Source organism: Perna viridis, chromosome 4, assembly GCF_037379345.1.
Source record: "Perna viridis isolate PV_CMFRI_1.1 ecotype Kerala chromosome 4, ASM3737934v1, whole genome shotgun sequence".
In the NCBI taxonomy this organism is placed as follows: Eukaryota; Metazoa; Mollusca; class Bivalvia; order Mytilida; family Mytilidae; genus Perna; species Perna viridis.
The window spans coordinates 40,818,193-40,846,187 of record NC_142448.1 but is presented as its reverse complement, the minus strand read 5'-3'; the positions used below and the strand labels follow the sequence as shown (position 1 = coordinate 40,846,187).

Genomic DNA, 27,995 nt, shown 5'->3' with positions numbered 1-27,995 from the left:
TTGTTCTAGACCAAACTTGTTTTATTTGCTAATAAAATTTTATTCATCTTCCATTTGTCCGTTTTCTGTAGAAATCATATACGTAGATAATCTGGAATCATGATGTCCCATACAGGGTAATTGACCAGGTCATTGGTCCAACTGAAAAAAGAAAAATAATGAGGATTGAAAAACAAGGATTTGAAAAAGCCAGATAGGTGACCTTAAAGAGTGGTTTATCTAAGGTGTATATTTTCCATTCGTCATTTAAATGCATTGTTGGAATAGTAAAATCAATATTTTCATGTCTTCGGAAATAAATTAAATGTACATATGTATACATACCATATTTTTTTACTATAGATTGCAATAATAAGATTTATCTCCCTTTTACACTATGCACCGCATAAGATTTTAATCTCTTACGTTCAGATCTACATTCTAAGAAAAGAGATGGTACCATGGTCACAAGTTTCGTCCCTATTCCATGTATACGATTTGTGTTACCTATACAACAAATCATCAGATGCTTGGTTTCAATAAAAAGTTATGAATTCACTTTCTCATGACATCCAATTCTGTCATCGTATCGTATCGTATGTACTAATTAGAGTACATTTTTGTTAATCTATGGATTCCTCTTCAGTTAAAAGTGACGTGTAACCCTTGTCCTATCGTGGAAATCAAATTGACTACATTCGCGCTTGAAAAGATACCAAAACAAATCGCGATATGTTAAGACATATGTTAATCTAAAGGCATATAGAAATCGGTTTAACCAAAAAATATAGTATGTAAGTATCTTTAATATATTAATCTGTAGTTCCAAACTTATCTGTAAACTTTTGTAAAGTAAGAATGTACTCATGTACTAATGATAATTCATTAAGTCACTAAGTCTTACCTGTTTCCTTCTTTGATGTTGAAATCGCCGATAACTGCCACGTACCACGTGGGTTTTCGTCCCAGAAATGTATTGATCTGAAAGTCCATGTAATGTTCCGTGGGCCTGAAGTACTATCAGCAGGTCTTACTGTGAGAAGATGACTTGTTGTTCGCCTCGGTGATGTAATATCAATTTTCATATCACCTCTTTTCTTTAAAAAACCAACATTTACATCAACAAGTACACTCTCTAAACTCCGAATGGCGCAATCCCCTTTCCGTATTCGCAGTGCACCAACTAATGGTTCGCTATTTGTAGCAGTTCTAAAATAACAATTTCTTTTAATTAAACCGAATGGTGCAGTGCAGTAAATTGCAAGTTACAATATTTTTTAATAATATTGAAATTGAATCAACGATATTATTTTCTTAACGTAGGAATAGGCTGTGTACAGTTGGGTCTTTTAATAAGAAACAACCCATATTTTATTCATATTAGACATTGTGTTTATAATGTTACTGTTAATTTGGAGCATGTACATACCCACTGACGCGTGTTGCGTTTATTGTACAATTTAAGAGTTCAGGAACAGGACTCCATCTTCTTGCCAATCTTACCATCGCCAATGCATCTACCAGTCCAAACCCCATCTTTGGGTGGTCTACAAAGTAAAAAAAGAGTATATCTTCTATCAAAAACTTTTTCTTAATTTAATTGTTTAAATGTAGCTACGATTCTTCCTTGTATAAGTCATCTTTATAGGACAACGCAGAATCAGTTACTAGTTATCAGTGATATATAAGTATAAGTATATCCTGAACTAAAACGGGTTAATTTGTATAATATGATTGAGATCTGGAACCACTACTTTGTTGGAGTGTAGGTGTAACTTCGTGAATCAGTGAACCCATCGAAATTGAGTACTTTTGGTAGTTTCAACTTAGTAAAATGGTTTATGCTAAAGGGAATCAAACAACCAGAATGTGCATGCACAACGTAAATCAAATCACACCACTTACGTGTATGAATTTATATTTAGTTGTGTTTGTCTCAAATCAATGCTTGCATAAATGTCTTAAGAGATGGTATTTACGCTGACCTATGTGCAAATGATGTATGAAACTGACAACAACCGTACGTATATTCTTTTGAAAAAAACATCACAATTAGGCTGATATTGTGTATTACTTGTACAAATAAAGGTGGTGACCGAATGGAGAATTTAATAAGAATACAAAAGATGAAACATTATGTAAAAGTAATCTTATAAGAATAACAAATCTTATTTTTACTTTTGAATTGCATATACTCACATTGCAAACCAGCACCGTTCCTTTTCCATTCATAAGTTGGGGAATAAGTATCTTGAAGACGGTGGGCCTTGGATGTTCTTACTAGGAGATGTTGCACATCACGCCATGTGAGGTCTTCACTGAAATATTTATTTGGAATAACATTATAGAAAATGTATATATTCACAATAAGAGATAACTATCACACATTAATTACTGCTATATACAAAACTTCTAAATAAAATAAAAGTTACATGTAGCACTTCATCTTGATTTTATTTTATTTTTATTTCGTTCCGATATTAAAACCTTGTGATATATAAATATGTGTAGTTGAAAACGAAGTCATACTTTTGTACATGTATACTCGATTTGATCTCTGCTGTTTTAGGTGTTCTGAAGTTCCTTTAGATAACCTGCCATTTAATTCGTATTGTTCCGTTCTATTATTCTATTACATTTTTCCCGTTAGTAGTATTAGATTTTAAAAGAACCAGATTTATTACGGGGAACCATGATACACTTGTTCTTCAGTTAAAAAATGACATGTTTTCAAAAGAAATTTATAAGTAAAACAACAATAATTTAAACACAACGTAAAACAACTGAGATAAATTCAAGTATAATACTCATTTCGGTGTTTATAAAGTATCATTTCAAAAAAATAAATCTGTTGTATATGGTTGGATAATTTGTTGTTTTTGACGATATTTGAAATTATTTTATTGACCATAAGGGTGCATTAACAAAAATCAGTCAGCAGTTTACCATTTAAACAATCTGTATGAGAATCTGTTGGAATTTTAATTGTCTTCTTATAGTCTGCTTTTTAACGTATCAAAAAATATTCACCTGTATGCACCGTATTATCACAAACATGGAAGCTTTATCATATTGCAAACTTACTTTGCCTGTAATGCTAAAGCAATTACACCGGATGCTATTGGACAGGCATTAGAAGTTCCGGTATTATAATCGCTGCCTGATCTAGCAACATCCGAACATGTATCAAACGGAAAAGTTGAAACCTAAACATGAAATTGTAAACGTTCAAATATAATATTTTGCATATTTCCTATACAACCTGAATATTCGACCAAAATGAACAGTTGTATAACTGACTTAAGTTCCAGATAATCATGAAAAAAAAAAACATTATAGAGGCAAATTTAAAAAAAAATGGCAACTGTGTATTTATTTCAACTTCTTTTTTATTTTTATAAAGGAAGGCATATCCACGTTTGGTCATGTCAAACAGAGAAAATAACATTTATGAATAGGAAAACGGCATACCTGAGACAAAGAACTGCACAGAAATATTTAAATTATTTTGAACTTTAATTAAATTCATAAGGAAAAACTCACTAGTACACGATCATGTTTATATCCCCCTTGTGTTACAGCCATTATATTCGACCCTATCTGTCCATAATTAGTGACTCTGTCAAGTCCTACACTACTTATGGCAATCGTGTAAATTATATTTAATATTTCTTCTGCTGCCGAATTAGCTTCCGATCCATCGTTACCAGCTGCAAACACATAAATACTCCCTTTGCCTTTTCGACCCTGTAACAATAATTGCTTTTTCACTGTACTTTAAAGACAAAGACTAAACTCATGATTAGCCGCGGGATTTAACGTGAAATTGCCTTTTATGACAAAAATGGAAAATATTTATTTTATTTATTATTATCTCATAAATATGACAAAGACAAAAACAAAACAAAACAAAACAAAAACAAAAAAACAAAAACAAAAAACAAAAAACAAAAAACAAAACAAAACAAAACAATCAATTATTAGTAGCCGAATTTTTTACTAAATCGGTCATTTCCTACTTAACATCTACTGTAAGCTCTTGAAAAATTTAATTTCAGTAATTTTAAGAGTTTCAGTGCCTTTTCAGTGGAAATTCAGTGTCAATTCAGTATCTGTCGTTAAGAGTTGTCTAGAGCAATTTCAGTAAATTCAGTAGCTTTACTCAAGACCGATTCAGTAGTGTTAAGAGTGTATAAAGAGTGTTCAGTACTTTCCGTCAAGGGAAAACAAGTATATGTCTAGTATTGTTAAGTGCACACAATTTCAACAAGCTGACACTATATTTATACTAGAATTATACATTTAATCAGATTGAGTTACTTCCCTTAAATTAGATTAATTTTAAAGTGCAAATTTAAAGGGTAGTTACTAAGGGTTTCGTGGGGACGGCTAAATTTGGTGGGCTCTAAATCATTTTTTTCTTATTTTCTTTATCACAGTAAGATAAATAAATATATAAATAAATACACTAAGAAATTAATCAATGAATGAGGAAAAACTAATTACTATTTATTAGTAAGAAAATGATTAAAATTTTAATTTAGGGATAAATAGAGAATATTTGCTAAAAAAAAATGAGCTAAATGAATAATTTGAACATGCCAACAGCTCCGTAGACTTGTGGAAACCTATGCCACTAAAATATATGCATGTTTAAATAAATAAACTAACAAATTAATTAATAAATGAGGGAAAACTTATTATTATTTATTAGTAATAAAATGATTAAAATTATAATTTAGGGATAAACATAGATTATTTATGGAAAAAATAATAATAAATATGAAAATGATTATTATAATAGAAAATTATAGAATAACATAGAATAATTTATAGAACATATATTTAGTTGTTATCGCCCTCCAAGCATAAATATGAATTTAAGGTAAATCTGCTTGTTTGTCTTCTATGAATGTGAAAAAAATGTGGGATACTCAGCAAAACTTAGACAGTAATCTTTGTCATATATAGTAACGTTAGGGAAAATGTGTTATTTAGATGTTCTTTATTTCAAAACGCGATTCACCCCCGTATTAATCATTAAAATAAGACATTGACAATGACAATGACAATACATACTTTTTTCGTTGATCTATTTCCCTAAGGTACATGTACAATGTAGTAATAAAACGATGGGTTACTTTCGAATGTTTCATCTACATAAAAATCACTTTAAAATAAAGGTGTGAAGGCATCCATTTAGTTAATTTAATACATTCCCCAAGTGAAGTCTGAGTGTGAAGTTATGTGTCATTTTTCAAACGAAAATAAGTTCTCAAAATGTAGAATTAAATCAATCATTATTTTATTATAATTGGAGATTTAACTACATGTATGTTGTGGGGCACTGTCTTTATCTCTTCTAATTTCGTGATAATGTTCGGACAAAATGTGCAGATTCTAGCTGTAATACTTTCCCATGGAAACCTCTGAGCTCTATTTTTTTCAAATACAACCGTTCCGCCCCGGAAGGTATTTTTAAAAAAGAATGTGAATATAAACACCAGTGAGGAGTTCTGGGTACACACAGAAGCAGATGAAAACAATCAACTGACGTTCATCATTATACTGGAAAATTATATACGAGTAGTACGCTATTTATACAATATACATGTACCGCACAACCGCCCCGGTACATGGCAGAGTTCTTACGATATGCGAAATCACAGTATACCTATTACTTTAATCTCACAAGAGATTAAAATGGTAACGAATAAAATGATAATGTTATACCATAGACTTTCAATTTTGTTACAGATCTATGGTGATATATTATGTTCCTATGAAAGTTTGATTTAATAAAATATTACTTTTTTTCTTTTCTCTTATTTTTGTGTTTTTATGTTGTGTGTGTTTTATTCATTTATTTTAAACTAATAAAAAAAGTAAAAAAAGAAATTAGTAGGTTTTTATCCAGATTAATCATATGTTTAAAGTTAACCAATACTATCAACTCCGGTAGAGAAACAAAAGAGATAATTCAGGCCTTCAAAAAAGATATGAGAGATGGGAGATGCGACCCCAACGTAGCAGAAGAAAGGAAGTACGGACGGACACCTCATCACTGTATTTCCCCACTGTATTTGCAAGGGTATAAAAACGATCTATAGACATCTGACCATTTACTGATATGGTTTAACTTCCCATACCAAAAAGAACGAGAACGACTTTACCAATCGAACAGACCCTGCTCTGAACTAGTCGTACAGTCAAAATAAATAAGTTGACACTATCGTTTGCACCGAAAACAATATTATGCCTGGCTAGGTATTTGTAAAGATATGTAACATACAAGTTTTACGGGACGCGCATTCAAAATCTGTAGCGGATGTTTCATCACGTGTGATGTTTAGATGCAAAACTGTGGATAATAACGCAAAACTTAATACCATAAACTGTGTAGTTGACGCTAATACGCCTCCGCGGTTACATGTTTGACATTTGCCTATACTAAAGGTTTCTGAAATATATCACGTTTGTCTAGTAAGAAAATGTTGAATCGATATTTGACCTCGTTAACAGCAACACCTCTGAAATGTAAGCAGATTGCTTCTATGGTTTATAAACTTTTCATATTTAAAACGGTAGTTTAGGTGAACTACTAAGATTTTAAATGAGCATGCCTTTTGTGTTTATTGGTGTCATTAAGGATTTAGTAACACCGGATTAAAGAGGTTAAAGATGTATTTTCTTACATAGTATAGTTATTGACCTTTTAATGAATTAAAAGGGACTTCGTACATATACCTGTGGAATGAATTAACAACGTGACGCTGATGCACACTTTTTTTTTATTAAACTGTGTTTCTATATATTAGTCTTTATCATATTATACGTATGTGTTATTTCTAAATTTAAGGCGGTCATTTAAAGATTTTGTCAACATATTATAATCCAAGTACTCATGTATTGAGTCAATTTATATCGATCGTTTGAATTTTTACGCCTCACATAATAGTCAAATTGCAACAAATATTGGATAATAGCAGGGATAAAAAGAAAGTTCAGGAATCGAATTCAAACGTTTAACTAAACACAAGTCTATGTTGTAAATAGTTAATATTGAACTCTTTGAGTTATTTTTCGATTCCCAATTCTGATTACATGTACGACGGACATTTAATAAACACCAAAAAAAAAAAAAAATCGTGATGCATCTTAGCAGTGCGCAAGTTTGAAAAAAAATATTTGGGTTTGATGATGGTTTACACCTATATGGATTCACACAACACATTTGACATACTGCACAATTGAACTACAAACTTCCAGTTGGCCTTTCTGTGTTTATAAATTTTCAAGTTGAAATTCAACATAAAGATCTCCAGGTCGAAGCTATTTGTCGAATCATTCGAACTTCAGCCACAAGCATAGAAATAAAGCATGCCCTTAGATACTTGTCTTTCTCAACTAGCTAAATGTCTCAGTTGATGAGCTATATGTAAACGTAAGGAAATTACATCCTAATCACGATCATCGGTCTATCTACTCTCAAACCGATGAAGTGGAGAACACGATGGGTCTGGGATTAGGTCGACGGCAATATTACGGGAATCATACTCTTCGGACATATAAAAGAATGCACTACATACAAACCCAAGCGCTAATTAATTATGCATGTGAACGATACATGTGATGTATCTCCGAAACCAGTTGTTTCAAAGGCTGGATCAGCCACCAACATCCGTTGGGTATCTACTAACAGCCAGAAATACCCCCTAACCCAGGTAAGGGGTGGACGTGCGAGATCCGAAAAGACGTTCAGGGTTAACAAAAAGTTTGAAATCTGTATATACTACATGTACATGCAACGGTGTACTTTGTAAAAGGGTGTTAGTATAAATCCAATCTGGTTTCACATGCAGTTCAAACTCTAATAAAGATCAAGAACAAGAAGTGATTTTAAAATCAATCTTCAATAAAAAAAAGTAAAATTTCAAACGGTGATTATATATCTACATATTGAGTATGGTAAGTATGCAAGAATTAAAACCACATTTGAAGTGTGGAAATTCTAGACCCCAAATTTCAATTTGGTTTTATACATGTACGACAATGTTAAATCTTAAATCTTTTCAAATTTTTGTCTAGTATATTTTTATAACACAGGTGAGCGACGGGACATGAATTTAAACCATGACTGGTGAATGTATTAGGGTATATTTTCGATAGTGACATCACACGGCATGATTACGTTTAGTAAAATGCATATATATAAGTGTACCGGAATATTTTAACCGATTGTACACGTTATTACTCTATATTCTTGCAAGCCTTTCATTAATAAAAAAGAAGACAGACAATTGTCTGAAAAGACTTCGTTTTTGATCATTTTAGTATACAAGTAGTTTTTTTACGACCGCTTTTAATTATTAAATTTACTTTATTTTACAAAAGAATGTACTGGCCATAAAAAAACCCCCAAAAGTATGCATTAATATTTATGGTTGTACATAGGAGTTTGATATATGCCATATTGACATATATTTACTGATTCGTGCACTAGCCACATATTAAATCAGTCTGAGTGGGGTCGGCTTGTATTTTCCCGAGGGGTATACATACATCAGAAAACCCAGATTGGTAGCTTGTTTTTTTTATTTTGCTTGATATTGAAATATGACTCAATCCCGATAGATCAGCACTGAATTATGTAAAAGTCGAAATATTCCAGTCGAGCAAAGAACTTTTAAGCTGTGCGACACACGATCAGTTGAGAACGAGATTTATGTCCTTATTCATTGTCCAATACTCAAACAGAACACACTTTTTGATGATATTCGAGTGACTTTCCGTGATATATCTGACACTGAAAAAAAATATTTGAGCTTCTATCTAACCGTAACTTATATAAGCAGTGCAAACGTGTGACAAATTTCATCACAAACAGTTATTGCATAATAGCTGTAATCTCTTGATAATTCATCTATTTATTTTTGATAATTTTAAGTTGAAAACGTAACACTCTTACAAAACATGTATTCAAGTTCGAAGTTAAAGTCTCAGTTTTAAAATGTATTTATAATTTCGACCTGATAGTGCTCCTATTTTTTGCTTCGTAAAAGGTTTGCAACCCTCCCCCGTTTTATGACTTACGCCTTTTAATTTTGCTCATTCTAATTTTATATCAACCATGTGGACAGCTTGGTTTTCATTTAAGTTCTGAAAGATGTGTGATTGTACAAATGTATATCTTATAACATGTACCTTATAGACTTGATATTTAAATACGACCACGGAAGGCAAATTTTAGGTGACGAAGAGATGTGAAGTCTTAAATGTACATATATATATCAGGACCGGATACATGATCTCAGGTTTGGGCTATATAGAATTAAAGAAAATTTAGTAGGTAACATTTATGATAAATCAAAATTTTATGCAAAGACGTTTTTTTTTTCGGGGGGGGGGGGTGTGGGGGGTATATCCGGCAAGCCGGTCCTTGGATCCGCGCCTGTATATTTATGTCTCGGTCTATATAAAAATATAATGTGACCGTAATATTTGAACAAAATTAAATAATCACAATTAGTATCTTAAACGGATACTTGATAGAACCAGTTCAGGTAACTTAAACTAAAACGCAATTATTTGATAAATGTACTGGGTGGCAGGGTTCCTCGGACAACCGCAAACAGTTAAATATTTTTAAATTAAAGTGGGCTTAACACAAAATTATAACTGATTAATCTTGGTAATATTGTAACATTTGTATTGCAGATCTGGTGAAATTTTTTATCATAGTAGAGTGGGCGGCTTCTTTATCTTTGCACGGTTCGGCAGTCACATGTTAAAAACAAAATCGACGCCATAAATTCAATACGCAAAATAAATTGACATTAAGTAATTCAATTCGGACATTTCGAATACAGTACGTGTACATGTACAGTTACGATTTAATACGTCTAGTTCACGTTTCAAAAAATTGCCGTAGCGAAAATAATAAAACAAATCATTGAGTTTATTTATCATTGCGACGTTTGATGTTGTAAAGACTCAAGTTCTATTTTGGAAAATATGAAGTAGCCTATATTAACGGTAACAAACCTCTTGAATTCCCTTTTTGATAGCATCGACTACATATTGATCCATCGGTCGAAAATCTTTGTCTGTTGCCAAACCATAACTATTGGTGTAAACATCAACCATGTCTAAATTGTGGGTGTAAGCACGCACGGCGTTGGTTATAGATTCCTTGCCAATAATACCAAGAAAACCAATTGCTACAATAATCGAAATGTGAAGCATTTTGAAAAAAATGCAAAAGATGTATTATTTTTGTCCACATCCTTTCATTCTTACATTTTTTTCAATAATACAAAACGTTTGAATGAGTTACAATTTTTACTATCTTTGTCTCTATTGTGCAATAAAGGATTGTTGATATGGATACATAACATAGCCGTGTGGAATGAAATATTCTGGCATTTAATAAAGATTAACAGGGCATGTTGCAAATGGAATAAGAAATAAACATCATTTTTCAAATATACAGAAGAAGATATTTTCAAAATGCTAGAATTCTTTAGCGACAACATATTTGTCCAGTGTGGTGGACGCGTTTTTAAACAAACCGTCGACATTTCAATTAGAAAAATTGACCTCCACTACTTGCTGACCTAATCCTTCACTTTTATGAGGCTGACTTTATAATTAATCTGATCCGAAATAAAGAACATTGTTTAACTAGATCTGTTAATCTCAGTTTCCACTATATTGTTTACGTATTATCGTTAAACAATCTTAGTTTTGGCGATTAGATGCATACTACAGATACTGTAAACGCAGCCGCATATCATGATCAATACTAAGGGATCAATGGTAGAGGAAAGTTATTGACCAAACTTTACGACAAACGCGATGACTTTTCATTCTGTGGCAACATTCCATCAGCACCTGTGTATATATTTTCACGTCACAACTCATACGTAATGCCAGAGCTTACCTTAACTATGCACTTTTTTGGAATAGGATTATGTTGCTAGAAAATTGAAGTCATCACTACAGAAGGTTTATGGTCGTTATGATAAACTCGTAGATCTTTACAGTATATACATCTGCACCATGAAATCTAATGTTCAACGTTTTCCTTTCGTCTACCCCGGACATGTCTTTTTATAAGCAACTCGGCGGGTGTTTCTAGAAAAGCTGAGGACGCTTAATCTACCGATTCACCTGGTCAATGCTTCTAGTTTTTAGTGTTGTCCAAGTTGCTCATTTACTTTTGTTGCTTTGTATGTATCCTAGTTATTCTATGTTATTTGTCGTGTTTGTCCGTTTTAAGTATTGTCCTTGTTTCTGGATTACATTAGTTTGATTTCCGCTAGTATCTTGGTTCTCTTGATTACTCTTTGGAGCGATTGAGTTAATATGGTATATGCGAAAAAAAAATCAATGACAGATAAAGCAGCGAAACAATCAGTACCATAGAAACAAATACGAATTATATCATATACATCGGTAGAGTTTTAAAAATTCGTATCATATGAGTAAGAATCGACGTAGATTTACCATCCATATGCTGTAAAGTTCTTTTCATCACTTCATTTGACCTTTCAATCCACATCGTTTTGTATTGTTAGAAAGCTCGACGAAGTTGCATTTCGTTGCTAACCCACTTGACATACGTTTTACGTAACATTAATACGTATATAAAAACAATATTTAAATTCAATTGCAGTCCTTTTTCTAGCAGTTTGCGTTTCAGATATAAATGAGCGTACTATATTTTCGGTAGTCGATGTCAGTGTAAGTTAACATGGCTGTGTCGCTTCGCATTGAAAGACGTGTACGTTTTCCTGTGATTGTGTTAAACATGATGTGAAAAAACCTTGAATTTCATGCATGATATTTCAAGCACTTCAAGTGTATTTCTACTACAAAAAATAAAAGTCATAAAATACCACAATATCATAAGTAATGTTTACGTCAACGTATGCTGGCGGTTATTATTTTCCATTAAACAGACGTTTTTCGGAAGTACTATCTAGGGATATTGGAATAAATGAAGGGTTTCAATCATCACTTCAGTTTTCAGATTGAATAACCTTGATAATTTTGCCTATTTCACATTTCATACGATTTCAGTAGGCGTGGCTATTTTTCCATATATATAATACGGCGTTGTCAACAAGTTTGGAAATTTCACGGCACCCCCCCCCTTCCCCCCCGCCTTTAGTGTATTTACTCAGTGTTTCATTTTTAATTGAATATTACCCGAATGCTCATAACAGTCTAAACAATTATAACATTAAAAACATCCATAAAATTATTAACAAAGGCGTGTAAATGCAAAAAAAAATGCATCTCCTTCAAAACGTATATCCGTACACTAGACAGCATGCCTCAGTTGGGCCAACGTTGGCTGGTGGTTGGTTCGTTGGCTTTCAGTTGGCGTTGGCAAGACGACGTAAAACAAAGAAGAAAATCCGGACTTATTGAAGCAAATGTTATGTTACATCTAAACTGCGATACTAAGTTGGACCGTTGTTGACCCATCATTAAAACATTTAAAAAAAACTATATACGTTTACACATCATCCCTGTATCCATTTGATCCGATGGTTCAGTGTAGTAAATAGAGTCGTCACATTCTGAGACGTTGTATATATATATATATATATATATATATATAAGGTTATTTAAGGCACTAAAGAAGGCCATTTATTGACTGAAAATTGTGCTCTTTATATATTTTATTATAGTCTATTAACATCTTTATCGGTATTGTTGTACAATCCTTAAGACTTACATAATCTTTTTTGTTTGTGCTGCATCGTCATAAGTCGACGATCCGATACCCATTAAGTTTACTATTTGACAGATTCCTTTATATAAGGTTTTTTTGTTGGCTCTTTTCACAAATTATGTTACTTGCATGTTTAATATTTATGAAATAAGTATCCGCGTTTAATATTTAGAACTTCATAGCACCAAAAGTTAAAATGAATAACAAAATCTACCTTAGGATAACAATAATGTACATGATTATCTCCTCTTTACGCAGTTTTGTAACTCAGAGCATACTATACCTTTTTACAAAACAGAAGTTGTCTTTCATTCCGGACACTTGTATACATAATTCATTAATACAAAACAAACTTTCCAAATTTTCACAAATTTGGTCGCGGTTAACAGATCGGTAAAACATTTTATTGTTGAGTTGAAAGATGTCAGGAAATGATCACGTGTCCACAAGGGAAAATCCTAAAATTGTCCTACGTTTATCAAAATAATTACTTAAGTATAAACTAAAGTTAAACATGAGATTTAAAAAAAAATGAAACAGATAAAACAAAAAGAAAAGCAGAAAGGGCAATTTCCTTAACAGTGATTGTCAGAAAGCTATGCGTTATATTCAACATTCCGTAAATAAAAATAGTATCACTGAGTAAGTGTGTCCATGTTTATCCTGTAATTGGTCAAAGGGCAGCCATATTGGACTGAGATGTTGCCCAAGTCCACTATTGCTGTCCGAGGAAAAATAACTGTCAGTATGAAAAAAAATACGCAATTATACCTTTATTTACTAACTAGTCCAACAAGTCATAATGGATTAGGCCAATATGGATTTTAATAAAAAACATAAATGACATATTGAGCAGGTAAAAGCCTCATTGGACGGCTTAATCCTGTATTAGGCCATTTTGTATTGTGTATCGTGTTGGCAGTTTAAACATCATTTAGGCAAGTATTTGCACGTTAGACAATAATTTATGAGATTACCTTGCATTGACACTTCATATGCCACACCTACGGAACATATGTCGTTTCCTTTTGTAGCTCCAACTAATCCAGCAACAAATGTACCATGCCTAAAATTGTACAGCGATGTAAAATAAAATTTGGATGCTTTTAGTAATGTTGTTGGAGTTAATGTATTATTGAATCAAAACGGACTAACTAGTATTGACTTGTGTGGCCTCATGTATATTTATCAGATATAAAATTAAAAGTAAATCTAATATTCTAGTAATCTATAACTGTGGTATATTTTCCATTGCTATATAAGCAGCACGCGACTTATTGGTCCTGGCATGTATGTGTGTAAATTACTGCCCACCTTAAAAGATATAAACAAGCACACGTACTTTCAGATGTGTACTAGCTGTTTTCATACATTACAGTACCGTGAATGAACATTACATTTGTATTTGAAAAACAATATTACAAGTTATGTTTTAGAAAAGTTATATTTTGTATTCCGTAGAAATCACTCACACACGTACATGGTAGCAATCGCCATATGCACGATCATGTATGAAAACAAGCAATGACAATTTTCAATGAATGAAACGTTTCAGTCCAGGCATTGTACATTCCCATGTGTGACCTTATAATGAAAACTAGTGTCATATCTAACATCATTTTACTTACTTCGACCTTTTTTTTATTATAAATAATAATACAAAAAATTAAGATTCACTACAGACCATTTCAACTGACATAACGTAAAATGTACATCCAAACATGGAAAAGTATGGTTGGCATAAGGTTTCCGTAATTGGTCACGAAAATGTTAAAGAGTACCATTATTGTCCTAGAATTCAAATTAATCACTGAAACTCAAGTGCATCATTGTTTTAACACGGTAACTTTCGCTCGTGGTAAAATAATGCGACAAAAATGGTCAGCCAGTGGTAAAACAATGATTAAATGTAGTTTTCGTGATTTATTTCTTAAATGCAACATTGTATGCCTTAAATTATCTTGACATTTAGTCATGTTGTGCACTCAGGTACTCATTTTTAAGCAAATAAGTTAGATACAACATTGGATTGGGAAAATGTACCAACGGAATAACTTTTTCAGAACTAAAAGCTGGTCTGATATCCATGAAATCAAATATAACGATTTGATGAAATAATGAGAAATCACAAACATTTGAAGCCAAATATATGAAGGAACACTTGCATAACAAGCTGCGATGTTCGCTAGTAACCAGCATCAACGACTAAGATATGTAAATTATTTCTTGCTATTGTTCAAATAATAGAAATGCATTTACGTGTTACTTTTTAGCCTAATACTAAACATATACAATTAATATTTTTTCAATTATTCTGGAGTAATTGTTTTTTCTTACAACGTTAATATAAATGCTATTGATATTGCATAAACGGGGTACTTTACATGATGAAGTCAGTTAGCCTAGGATCGAAATTGGCATATTGTTTTGAGTTTGCCTTGTCCTGAAATAGATAAAATTAAATATCAAAAATCCATCATCTAATTTGAAAAAAAAAGAACAGATATGTTTCTAAATGATGAAATGGGATAGTCGTTCATGAATCATTAGATCAACATAATTGTGAATACGTTAATATAAATTGTACTCTTGTCTCCCAACATAACAAGACTTGTCAGAGAAAAACCGAATTATGAATCGTTAATTGAAATATCATAATATCTTTTCTACTTTTTGTCTACTTCAATTTATTTCCTGAAAAAAAAAAACGTATAGACTCATCGATTGTCAGCATCCCACGTTTATAAAACATTATCACTTACTATATTTGTAAGATCTGAATGATTGAGTTGGACTGGTCCATCAACAACACCCACTACAATCCCCCGTCCAGTGTATCCCAGTGCCCACGCCCTGTCAATATTCATCGAATACCCAGGATGATCATCGGTCTGAAATTAAATGTGTATCAGACAAAAAGACAAAACAAATCATTTAATTGAGTAAGCAAGTCAAGATTTTCAAATCGGAATTTGATTATAAAATAGTAAATATCTTAAACTGTTAAAAATGCAATCAGAATGATAAATTTAGACTTCAATTTTCACATCTAGAGTATTTTTAGCGAACATACAAGGATGAAAAATATTTTTTCACGTTGAAAAAAAATGACTATTACGAAAAGAGAAATTGTGAAAACTCCTTTTTTCAAACCACTGCATTCGATAGTAGAAATCTAGGTACAAGTTTGCTTTGAACTGCAAAAATTGCCGTCAAATAAACGTCACCATATTTCATTTTGATATTGCACATGTCTTATCTGATATTTACATACAGTGAGAACACTATTGTTCGCGGGGGCCGATTTTCGTGGTTTTCGTAAGTATGTGAAACCACGAACTTTGGTTCCCAACGAACATAAGATTCCCATTGATGTTTAAATTGAAAACTTAAAAACCACGAATACAAGAATCCACGAATTTGTGTTTCTCCCCTGATCCACAAAAATGGGTATACGCAAATTAAACTACTGTCATAGTACATGCAGTAATCAAACTTAACTTTACATTTTAAAATTCCTAAACATTTAAACTAGTATACTTAGTTAAATTTGATACAAGTGTTATATCAATAAATACTAAAAACTATTCCCATTTCCTTCACATTTGCAATCCCCATCTTCCATCCCTATTTCCCATTTCCCACTCCATATAATTTGAAGTTTTCCACATACGAGTACTATACTGTTGTCGTTGTTTTTGTTGTTTTTAAGTATATGTTTTTGCAAGAATCATGCAACATCTGAACAATGCTACATATTTCTAATTTTTGTAATGAAGTTGTTTAATGGGTCTGTATTGTGAAATGTATAATAATTCATTCATATCTGCGTGCTCTTAGGAGATAATCAACATTGAAAATCCAATAGGTTCTATTGTATTTGAGTGTCATATATATATATTAATCTCTCTTAATTTTGAAAGATACAGTGCATTCTATATAATGTTATACCCTATGAACAAGGGTTATATGTAGAACCAAATGTTCATTTCGGTTTGCTATGACATTTTAAACACAATATCAAAAAATAAAAATATGTAGGCTTTCCAACCATAAATCACATTTTGCATGATTCTTAGCTGGACTGCTACTTAACAACAACAAAAATAGCAGATGATTTGTCAACCAGAGTAATTGTGTGTCTTTAAAATTATGCAAATACTTACCAATTGCCAACTTCGGTTCATTTCCCTATCTATGTGTTGTCTTAGTCTTGGCGCACGTGTTCTTCCTCTTTTTGTGGATGATGTTGGTTTTTTAGTTTTCTTTGTCGAACGAAATTTTGCATTTGTTTTTGGCGCACGTAGTTCTACATTCCATTTATAATCTACTGTTACATGTTTTATCTGCAAAGGAAAACGAAATGAAGGTCTAAAAATAAATACTGGGCAATGCAGTTCATCGAACAGCTGTGATGTAAATTCGCAGAAAAAAAACGATGTTTCGGATGCATATAGCTAATACAGTGATGGCGTACAGATATAAATTCCATTTTAAAAAGGATTATTATAATATTTGATAAAAACTACAGGTTAATTTTCATCAGAGAGACGTTCACCATATGACACGAATAGACCCGCAGATAATTCGCCCCTAATCTGTTAGAATATAAGATAGGACGTTATAAAATTTTAGTGGTGTTACCATCAACATGACCTTTCTTTGCTATGATTTCGTCGTTTTACAGTGTAAAACTTCTCTATATTATGACTAAATTGCTACTGTAATGTTTTTGACGATTACCTTTATATAAATCTTACCTTTTTATTGTTTCCTATGTCAATTACATCCCAATCATTGTATGATATAGTTGTTTTTCCTTTAGATATGTCTAATAATAATTCATAGATGGTTTTTCCGATAAGATCAAACTAAAATGCAAGAATTAGTTAATGAATTATTATTTTTTTTTATTTATATCATCGGAAAAGATTATTAAAAGAGTAATCAACCTTAAGAGAAGCAATATTTTATTGAAAATTAAAAGAACGCAAAACCACAAACACTAGCCAAGGAAAACAGACATACACCATAGAACATACAATAACTAAAATAATACAAACACATAGTCCGGGTCATTTGGTACTTCAAGTATAACAGTTCTATTGTAGAAATGTCAGCGTTCCGTTCTCTGTTCGCATTTGACTTTTTAACTTGTAGTAATTTCATAAAGCGAAGGGATTCCTAGTTTCAATGAATAATATATGCATTTACTGATTTATGATAGTTTGTACTTAACCCGATGCCCAATCTTAAACCTTGGATACTTTGCCACGATATGTTGGACTTCGTTTTCTGTCACACCTGGTTGAACTTCGATTATAATATCATCAGCATCTTGAGTTGTTCCGGTAGCACTGTATCCAAGAACTATTGAAGTTAAAACCAAACAACTCAGGGGTTGCATTGATTTCATTTTATATCTGTACAGATAAATAAAGGAAGTTTATGTTAGAACTGATGTACACTCCTTGAGACACTTAGGTTGTCCGCACACACGATACCCAAACGCACGCTAAACGCTCAACAGACGCACGATAAACGAGGGCTTCTATCATGCGTTTATATAAACGCTCATATTGTGCGTTTCAATAAAAAATAAAATTAATAAAATAATATGAATTTATTATAGCAAAAAATATAAAAAATAACATTTAAATCAAGGAAATAATCATAATCAAAGTAAACATTCAACAAACGTTAATATCGTGCGTTAAAACGGACGCTCCTAGCTCTTAATTCATTGCATTGTCAAAAAGCATGTCATATGGGTACGAGAACTTTATAGACATTGTTTATATGTATACTCGAAAGAGTGAAATGTCTTATAGGTAGACCGGTACTATTGTTCATTTTTCAGGTTGGCCTTATGTGTACTCTGCTTAAGAAAATATTTTTTTGTTTAATTTGCTGTTTGTTTATTGTGAAATACTAGGTAAACAAGAGGCTCCAGGTGGCCAAATTTACAGGAAAAATGTGGAACAAAGTATATTAAGAACCTTTTATCAGCCTTTCATGGTGATCCTTCCTAAAATATTGGCGACTTTGGGGGTAAAATAGGCCTCAACTGATACAGTTTAAAGTTTTGCTTTCATTTAAACCACATTTATGAAAAACAGAAGTCATTTTTATAATACCTACATGTGTGATTGAGCAATCTAGGAAATACGTTTAAGTTCTATGAGAGTAGTTTTATTTCTATATTTTCTAGTTTTTAAGACTTTATACTTTATGTTTCCTCTTTTAGTCATGCTTTAACATTTTACAATGTAAATCCAGTCATCAATAATAATTTCTGGTATTTTCTTGGTTTGTACTAACGTGTGGAATGGAGTCGGTGATGTGGTTTTAGAAAATGGTACTACTATTAATAAAAGCTTTTGTAGCCTCATTTAGATGAAAATATGCATATTTATGCACTAATCTAAGTAAATATAGATTCAAAATAGGTTCTGACAACAAACTTATGATGATTCCAAAGCATAAACTTAAAATATCATATATTAATACAGTCGTGTCAAAAACCATACTTTATGCAAGTGGGGGTAGGTATAGAAAAATGCTTGTGAGGATAAGACAAATGAAAGAAAGTAACTGATATCATTGCAGAAAATCTCAATAATAATTTGCCACTCATTATATGACTTTGATTGAAGAAGTTAGATTTCAAGCTGTTGGTATAGGTAAAACGGTACTATTTCTTATTTTAGGTTGGCCTTTTGTATATCCTACGTCAGTAAATACTTCCGGACACTGTGATTGGACAAATTGTGCTGATACCCAAAATGTTTTATTAATTCCAGGCTCTAACATTATTATACCTTTCCAAAAATTGCCTTAAATTTTTTTAAAACCATTTTATATAAATATCATGAATTTAAACAAAATATTTACCATTCGCAGAAAAAGGTTGAACTTTGACCCAAAACATCATTTGTGTAAAATACCAAAGAATCGAGACGGTTTTGCTATGACTTTGATCGCAAATATAGGCGTGATATGCCTATAAAACTTAATCATGCCTTCAATATTATCGAAATCAATAGTTATTGTTTCTGTTGGAAAAACTAAAAAAAATCTCGATGGACCTGCAATTATCAAGAAAATATTTATGACTAAAGTTGCTAATTTGATTTTAGCTGTACCGTATCTAATGAATTATCAAGCACTGCTGTTATTTTACTCTAATGGTCTGATTGATATTAAGTATAAGTTAACATGTAACAATGCATCAGTTAAATTTTAATTCAATAAAACCAAGGGAAATTTCGAGACTTTATTTGATTATATGTTAAAAAACTGTCAAACCATTTTTGATTTTGAAAATAGGGTATATTTGATGTGCAAAAGTAAACTAAATAAACATGTGTACATAAGTAATTATGGTCTTATTATAGACTAACACTTTCTATTAAATGTATGACAAGATCCATACTAGTCATTCTAACTTTCTACTTCCCATCGCAATATGTAATTTTTACAAAAGACCACAATCCATACCTTCATTGTACAATGTTTCTTTACACCATATCATTTATCAACTGTTTGATTGTATTTTATGGGAAACTGACCCTCATCACTATTTTCCAATAGAAATTAGGACAAATTATTGCCGTTTTTAAGCTTAACGAAATTTCTGCTGAGATATTTAAACAAAATTGTTTAATTCCGAAATTTTTCGCTTAAAGCTGTGTCATACACGATTGAAGTAAATCATGTATGCATTTGTACGAACGCTAGTTCTCGCTTGTTTTTTCTAAGTCGTGCATGCAGAAGAAACCTATTTAAAAAGATCAATCGATAAATTGTACGTTGGTCAGGTTGGAAAGGTTTTTTTTTTTTATAGTTTTAACTTCAATAAACCATGCCCTTGTAATTAAATCAAATGTACTGTAGTATAGAACATTTTTGCAAAAACGATTGAACGTTAAAAAAAAAAAGAAACTAAAAACACGAAATCAACAGAAAACAAGTTCGGGGAGTCGGGTTCTAAGATAAGTTTCAGAAAGTGTTGAAAAGGGGTTGATATACCTTTTCGGCACTTATGAAGTGGCATGTTTAAAGGAATTATGCACGGATTTAATTTCCCATTTAGTTTTTGTTAAAATATAAGGAGAATAGGAAATGTAAGTATATCAAACAACTCCAACGGGAGGAGAAAATCAGCCCAATGTGAGCACAAAAGTATTTCGCATGCATATATTCCTACAACCTGACTCATGTTTGATTAACTTGAACAACAGTGAATGGGCCATTTTACTTGTTAACACTGAACACAAATAATAATCATGGAATCCAAAATTTTAGCGAAAATCACAAGAATGTAATCCAGGGACAAAAAAAAATAGAAAACAGACACAGACAACTGACAAACACAACAAAGAACATAAAAGAACCAAAATATACTGAGGGCAAATGAAAACTCAAAACTTTCATTTCTTTAAATGTATATTCATTCAAAAACTTAACAATTTAACAGACAATACATATTGAAAATTAAACGTCTTTAGCAACTTATCACACTTGAAAACAAATGACGGAAGGTGGTCACACACTATTGTCGTAGGCACTTTACAGGTGCAACTCGCAGTGTCAATATCAAAATCAATAGTGCGGCTTCAAGTTGGTGCGACGTGATTGACTGTGGCTGAAAGGCAACTTACAGCACGTCCAAGCTACTTCCACAATGTTTCGATGGTGAAAACGCTGACCACGGAAGTGCTCGTACAGTATTCCTATTCAGAAAGTGCTTGTGATGCGTGCCTTATGCGCAAGTTTATTGCCCTGCAGTAAAATGTCCACATCATTATGTATACTAAAGAACTAAATTGCCATTAACGAATACAAAAGTGGTTCTTTGGTTTAAGGAAATGCCATCCCACACTATGACACTACGACTACCCTGAAGATCAGTCTCCTGTACACACAGACCTGCATAGAGATCAGCCTTCCGTCTCCAAATACGAATACGTTCAATACAATGGCGAAGATTAAATCTGGATTTGTCCATGAACAGGACGGATGCCCATTGCCTGTGAGCCCACCGTTTGCGCTGCTATGCCCATAAAAAGTTATTTCGACATTGTTGAGGAGTCAACAAGTTTCCACGAAATTGCCTACTTAATTCCGTGAATGGCGCCGTACGGTATTGGCTCCATGCGTGTACCATTGATGCCGGCGGTCCCTGGTATGCTGAAGATGAATGAAGCCATCCAGTCATCCAGTTGTGACAGGCGAACAGTTTATTCGTCGGGCAATTTCACGTCTGAAAGTCTGGGCATTGACAGATAAACAGGACAGAGGATGAAAGCAATGATGTGCGGAAAATTTGACAAGCTAAACATCTGTAGTGATTTTTTTTCAATCTTGTAGCAACATAAACCTATTCAAGAAGCCTAATTGTAAGAAGTCTATCGAAGTACAAACATTCTACCTTGGTACAACAAAATCTGGCGGAACGTATGAGTTGTGAAATAAAAACTCCATGCGTTGAAAGGATGTTGCCACAGATGAAAGGAATGTTGACAATTCGAAACAAAAAAAAACAATACAAAAAAGTCACAGCTTTTATCGTAAAGTTTGGTCAATAGATTGCCTTGATCATTGATTTGAGTGGAGGTAAGTTATTTAGGATTGAATCGATGTATTAAATCCCAAAAACTGGGATTGTTTTACCATAATATGTCATCTATACAGCGGACACAGATATTGAAACATGTAGCTAGACGAAGTTCCCTCTTTTTAATGATATCAAGACAGCATGATAAGAGTAAAGAATAGGTCAGCAAGTAGTGAAACACAATTTGTTCCCATTGGAATGCCGACTGATTGCTGACAAAACACCTTTATCACACCGGAACAATATGTTGTCGATAACAAATTTCAGCATTAAGAAGAAAAAAAAACACACATTTTCTTTGATATGTTTGGAAGATGATGCTGAATTATTTTTTTTTACAAAGTATGAGTAATCTATACTTAGAACTATTTTTTATCTAGATGTGCCATTTTGTGGAGTAACAACGTGAGTAGGGGAAATAGAAGTATAAAGTATTTTGTTTTGTGATTATAATCTTCAATTGAGGGTTTCAAGCAAATCTTGTAATAGGACTGGATACCTTCTTAAACAGTTCTTAGATAATATATTTAAATGAAGTTTGGTTGAAATTTTTGCAGTTCCAGTTATAAAGTGTTGATTGCGTGGAGTGTGAAAATCCAGTTCATAGGCTGCAGATCACAACCATTGTCTTTGGTAGAGAGACCAAGAGGATACCACAGATTTATGTTTATTTTTCCGCTATCTCTTTATTAGATAGTCTGGTAGCAGTATAAGTCGTATCATTGCTTTCATTTGCGTCGTCTATCTCTAAACATAAAAATTGGATGTAAGACGTTTGTTGTTTTGTCTGCTGGTACGACAACATATGTGTAATGCATAGTAGATAATCTGTTTGCTACATCAGGGTCTTTAAAAACTGATATAGCATTGACACTCATTGACATACTTTAAACTTGCATTCTTATCCATTTTGTTGTGTAGTCTTTCACGGCATCCATAAGATTTGTATTTCCAATATATTAAGCGTGGTTCGTGGTACTTTTGACCGTTAGAAGGGACCTTAGGGAGAGACGCCCTTTCGATGTCAGGGGGTTTAGCCTTGAAGTCCTCAATCTTGAGGTACTGCAATAACCTTTTACAATTGAAAACTTTGGATTCAATAGGTGAAGTATTAAAATATGAAAGAATCGGTATTGACTTGTCTTTGAGATACGGTGGAATGCTATTCCTGACGTGTTTGTGATTGAGTTTCTAAAGGGTCTCTAACATCTAGTTATTAAGCAAAATAAGAAAAAAAGTGTACATTGTTAGGATTCAAATTAAAATGACTTGAATAGCAAATAAATACAATCATAATAAGTTTATGGATAGCTTTAAAATTCAAGTGTCTGATGCATTAATGCCACAAACAGTAGACTCCTATGAAGTTCTTTATATTGATGGAATGTTCGAGGGTAGTTTTGTCGTTTACTCAACAACAACAAAATCAGATTAAAGAACAGATCTCTTATTTCGATACCCTTTCCGAAGCTATAAACATATCGAAACAGATACATGGACGATAACAAATATTGAAATTATACATCTTACCTTTCCAGTTGCAAAACCGCCGTCGTACTAACAACGAGCGTCCAAATAATGAATTTATACTTTTGAACAGACCTCAAGTTTGTAAGTAAAAACTTCCACGTAAGCAAAAATTGATGACATACGGAAAACGTATTTTAATAGGCGTGGAAGGGAAATCTAAAAAACTGTAAGACACATTTTGTAGTTTCGGGAAATACACTAAAGAAAATAAGTTTGTTAAAATATATATCTTTGAGCAAATATGTAAATATATATATTTTGAAAGCCCTCTTTTTTATATCAAAAACAGGTTCTTAAAAAAAGAATTATTTGCATATAGAAATAGACATAAGTTATATATCTATTTGAATCGAAGGGTAATCTAAAAGCAGGCAAGGGTAGTATTTGAGGGAAAGGCACCTTAAAAGTGTTTGTTTATCTTTATCGTCATCGATAAGCAATGTTAAAAAACAAATGTTTCCTTCTACCTGTTTTTTTTTTCTCTGTTTAACATCAGTAAGTACACTTTATCTTTGCCAAGGGTGTACACACGTCGGTGTGATTCTCGTGTGATTACTTGATGGCAGCTTGTTTTATGTTGGTGCAAGACACTCTTGTGAGAGCTCAAAATCCTGGACTACATGTAATTACGAAGTGAAAAGTGATACACATTAAAGGCGAGAAACAATTAAGAGTGTTTGTCACAATTAGGCAAAGAGGGAAATATCCAAAACATGCATTGTACAACGATGCTTTATAAGACCATTATTTGGTTTCTGCATCATTGGATTTGCTCAGAAATGTTTACCTAGAATCTTACAAAATTAGGTTTTTGACAGAATTATCTGCCCTTTAAATATTCAGTGCATTTCAATACAATTGGAACTCAATGTTCACGCATGATATTGAAAATCTTATATGTTTACCATTGATTCTGATGATGCAAAAATGATCAAAATGTTAGTTTGTTCATACTATGTTTCACCGATGGCCTGATTCTTGCAGAAACTGACACTTAATACGCACAGTTGTGGAATTTATGTAAAATATCACCAGTTACGACAGCACATTTATGAAATATTATATGGAATAGATTAAATTATAAATGTTTTATTATTATGAATTCTATCTTTGCTTCAATCATTCTTTATTTGTCTATTATGTTTTGTTTTACTGTTTGTATATTATTATGAACACCCATACTGGTTCTATACTCCTACCTTCTTTCATAAAAGAGTAAAAATAGTTTAATTTAACGAGTTCAACGGAGTATGATCTATGAAAAGTTCAATAAGCTTTACGTACAATTTGTGAGTAAGTGGAATTCGTTTACCGATTACCTTCCATCCTTTTTCATTAATAAAAAGCAGTTTTCATTAATTATGGTTCCACACTAAATAGTTTTTAATCCGAAGAGGTAAAAACCAGTTGCATGAAAAGACAATCGTATCATGTTATGAATTAAAGTACCTGTGAGGGACAAACTTCCCATATAATGGGGTATGGGGCAATGGGTAATGGGGTGATGGGGAAATGGGGGTAGGTGATCCGGGAATGTGGCATGGACAACAGTGACTATGAGTGGGATGAACGGGAATAGTGCTCCTCTCTTTTATTTGCACGCAACGTACCTATTATATTTCTATGCTGGAAGAGTTGAAAAAAAAAGACAATTTTAAACATGTTAAAGAAGAAAGAAACACAAGTCATGATTCATTAACATTTTTAATATTTAGTAATATAATTGATATATGAACATTATAATTTCGCGCTTTTATATTTGACGCTTGCATGATTTTAATATTGACTTATTTAATATATTGAACAATTAACTTTGGCAATTTCTAATATCTGAAGTGGTCGGTCCCTTTCAGGTGACAACAAATATGTCATTTCTTATGCTTTTGTACAAAAAGATAAGTGTCGCAATCACCAACATGATAGTACGCATATCATAATATAAGTACAATCACTTTTCCACGTAATATATAAACATATTTTACATAATCATTTTGGACCAGTATTGAAACTAAAAACGTTCACACCCGTAAAAATTGCAAAAAAAAACCCGATTCCTTTTTGGGAAACTGGGCCAAAATGTAGACCCAGATGACACTAAAATGGACAATTTGTAATTGTAAAAAATAAAATCACAACGACATCAAAATTTAAAGCGTCTGCACCAATTCAATCTGCAGAAATCCTTCATTTTGTAGAGATGGACTTAAATATTTGTCTTGCAACAATTCATTCATATATCTTTAGTTTTTTATAATATTTATCAATATTTTGATTATTGAATTGGCGATAATTGACAAAACGGTAATTCCTTATAACCCGCCTGCACGATTCTTAGATTAGTGTATTGTGCAATTCATAATGCAATTCATGTCTATGATAAAACATTGATCTTTTCGCAATGGGGAAATGATTGTTTGAAAATGGGGTTATAGCAATGCAATGGGGATTGGGCAATAGGGAATGGGGCTATGGGGTATTGGGCAATAATGAATGTGACATGGGGCAATAGAGAATGGGGCAAGTGGGAAGTTGATCTCATACAGGGACTGAATTTTATATCTAAAATGTAAACAGTTACTAATTTGCCCTATTCAACCAAACGGGGAACTTTTTTATTTGAGCAATTGCTGTATTATATTGTGGATTTCACATTCATACCTTTAGCATTAAAACAATCCTTATAGAAAAAAATAATATGATAAAACGTAACATATGCAACGCTTATGAATACAAAAAAATACTAAATTGTAAATACTTGCAGAGCTCCCCAAAAAAGTCTTCAATATCTGTATACACAACTTTGAAGTACTCGACTAATATAACAACACAAAAAACATTAATGACCAATACTTTATGACTGTGGACAGGCGTATGAAATATGCAGTGTGTTGAATTAGATTTGTAAAGTTGGGACCACCCCCATTAATGTTAGGATAGAAATGAATTGAACAAATGAATAAACATTTGTCCAATAATACGTCAAATTTTCTCCTAAGAACACCACAACATGCGCCATATAGATAAAATGCGAAACGCTCCAATTTAGTGAAAGCTAGCTCAGAGAATCCTCATACTTCGTAAGACATAATTACGAATCATCTTCAAAATATTCAAAAGATGTTTAAAAAAATGCTGAATTTTTTAATCGACAACATATTTGTCTAGTTTGGTGAACGCGTTTTTCAACAAATAGTCGACATTCCAATAGGAACAAATTGTTCTCCTCTACTTGCTGACCTATTCCTTCTCTATTATGATGCCGACTTTATAGCTGATCTGATCCGAAAGAAAGAACATCGTTTAGTTAGATCCACTAATCTCAGTTCCCGCTGTATAGATGACGTATTATCTTTAAACAATCCTTATTTCGGGGATTTGATACATCGCATCAACTCTTCTTCACAAAAACCTGAAAACACGGAACATGTGTACCGGTATGGTAAGCGTCCTTTGGTTTTATAGAAACACCGGCCGAGTTGCCCCCAAACAAGTCAAGTCCAGAAAAGAGGAAAGGAAAACTATGACACTTTACTTCTTGAATAAATCAGTTTCTATGGTGCAGATCGATACACCGTAACGATCCACGAATTCATGATGACGACCATAACACATCTGTAATAACTTTAATATCGTAGCAACAAAACCCTGTTTCTGAGGCCCAATTTTAAGAAGTCTAGCGCAATACAAAATGTCTGGCATGAGTTGTGATAAGTAAACTCCATATGTAGGTGCTGATGGGATTGGTAACTAATTGGTAATCAGCTACTCAGAGAAGACAGCTTTGAATGAATGATTACGTGGATGTCTTTTTGTTATTGTGTTTTATACAGATTCATAGTACAGACTATTTTACACTATGATGATGTTCTATTGGGATATAAGGGATGAGAATACAATTTTACGTAATTTCCTGGTGTAAAACTTGACTTGTACGAAATAATTGACCGATAGATACATTGACTATTGTTTACGTCTGAGTTTTACATCGCTTATTGAGCTGTTTACCGCGCCGAACTGTACTCACGCCGGGCCACATACATATTAAATAATAGTAATAAAAAAAAATTACATCAATTCTATTCTTGGTATCCCCTTCAAATTATATATATGATTTGCCGTCCA

General features: G+C 32.5%; 1 protein-coding gene across 1 annotated transcript; it reads right to left on the bottom strand.

Moving 5' to 3' along the window:
• On the bottom strand, positions 1-23,978 carry LOC148620095 (neuroendocrine convertase 2-like). The gene is made up of 14 exons (XM_088580706.1): positions 23,874-23,978; positions 17,964-18,147; positions 17,485-17,595; positions 16,891-17,070; positions 15,487-15,615; positions 15,109-15,167; positions 13,702-13,790; positions 10,024-10,199; positions 3,523-3,726; positions 3,064-3,185; positions 2,179-2,297; positions 1,409-1,526; positions 884-1,188; positions 1-141 (listed from the first exon to the last, which is right to left on the bottom strand). The coding sequence occupies exons 2-14, from the start codon at positions 18,138-18,140 to the stop codon at positions 98-100; spliced, it is 1,833 nt and encodes a 610-aa protein (XP_088436832.1). The 5' UTR covers positions 18,141-18,147; positions 23,874-23,978; the 3' UTR covers positions 1-97.
• Positions 23,979-27,995: the final 4,017 nt, after the last annotated feature.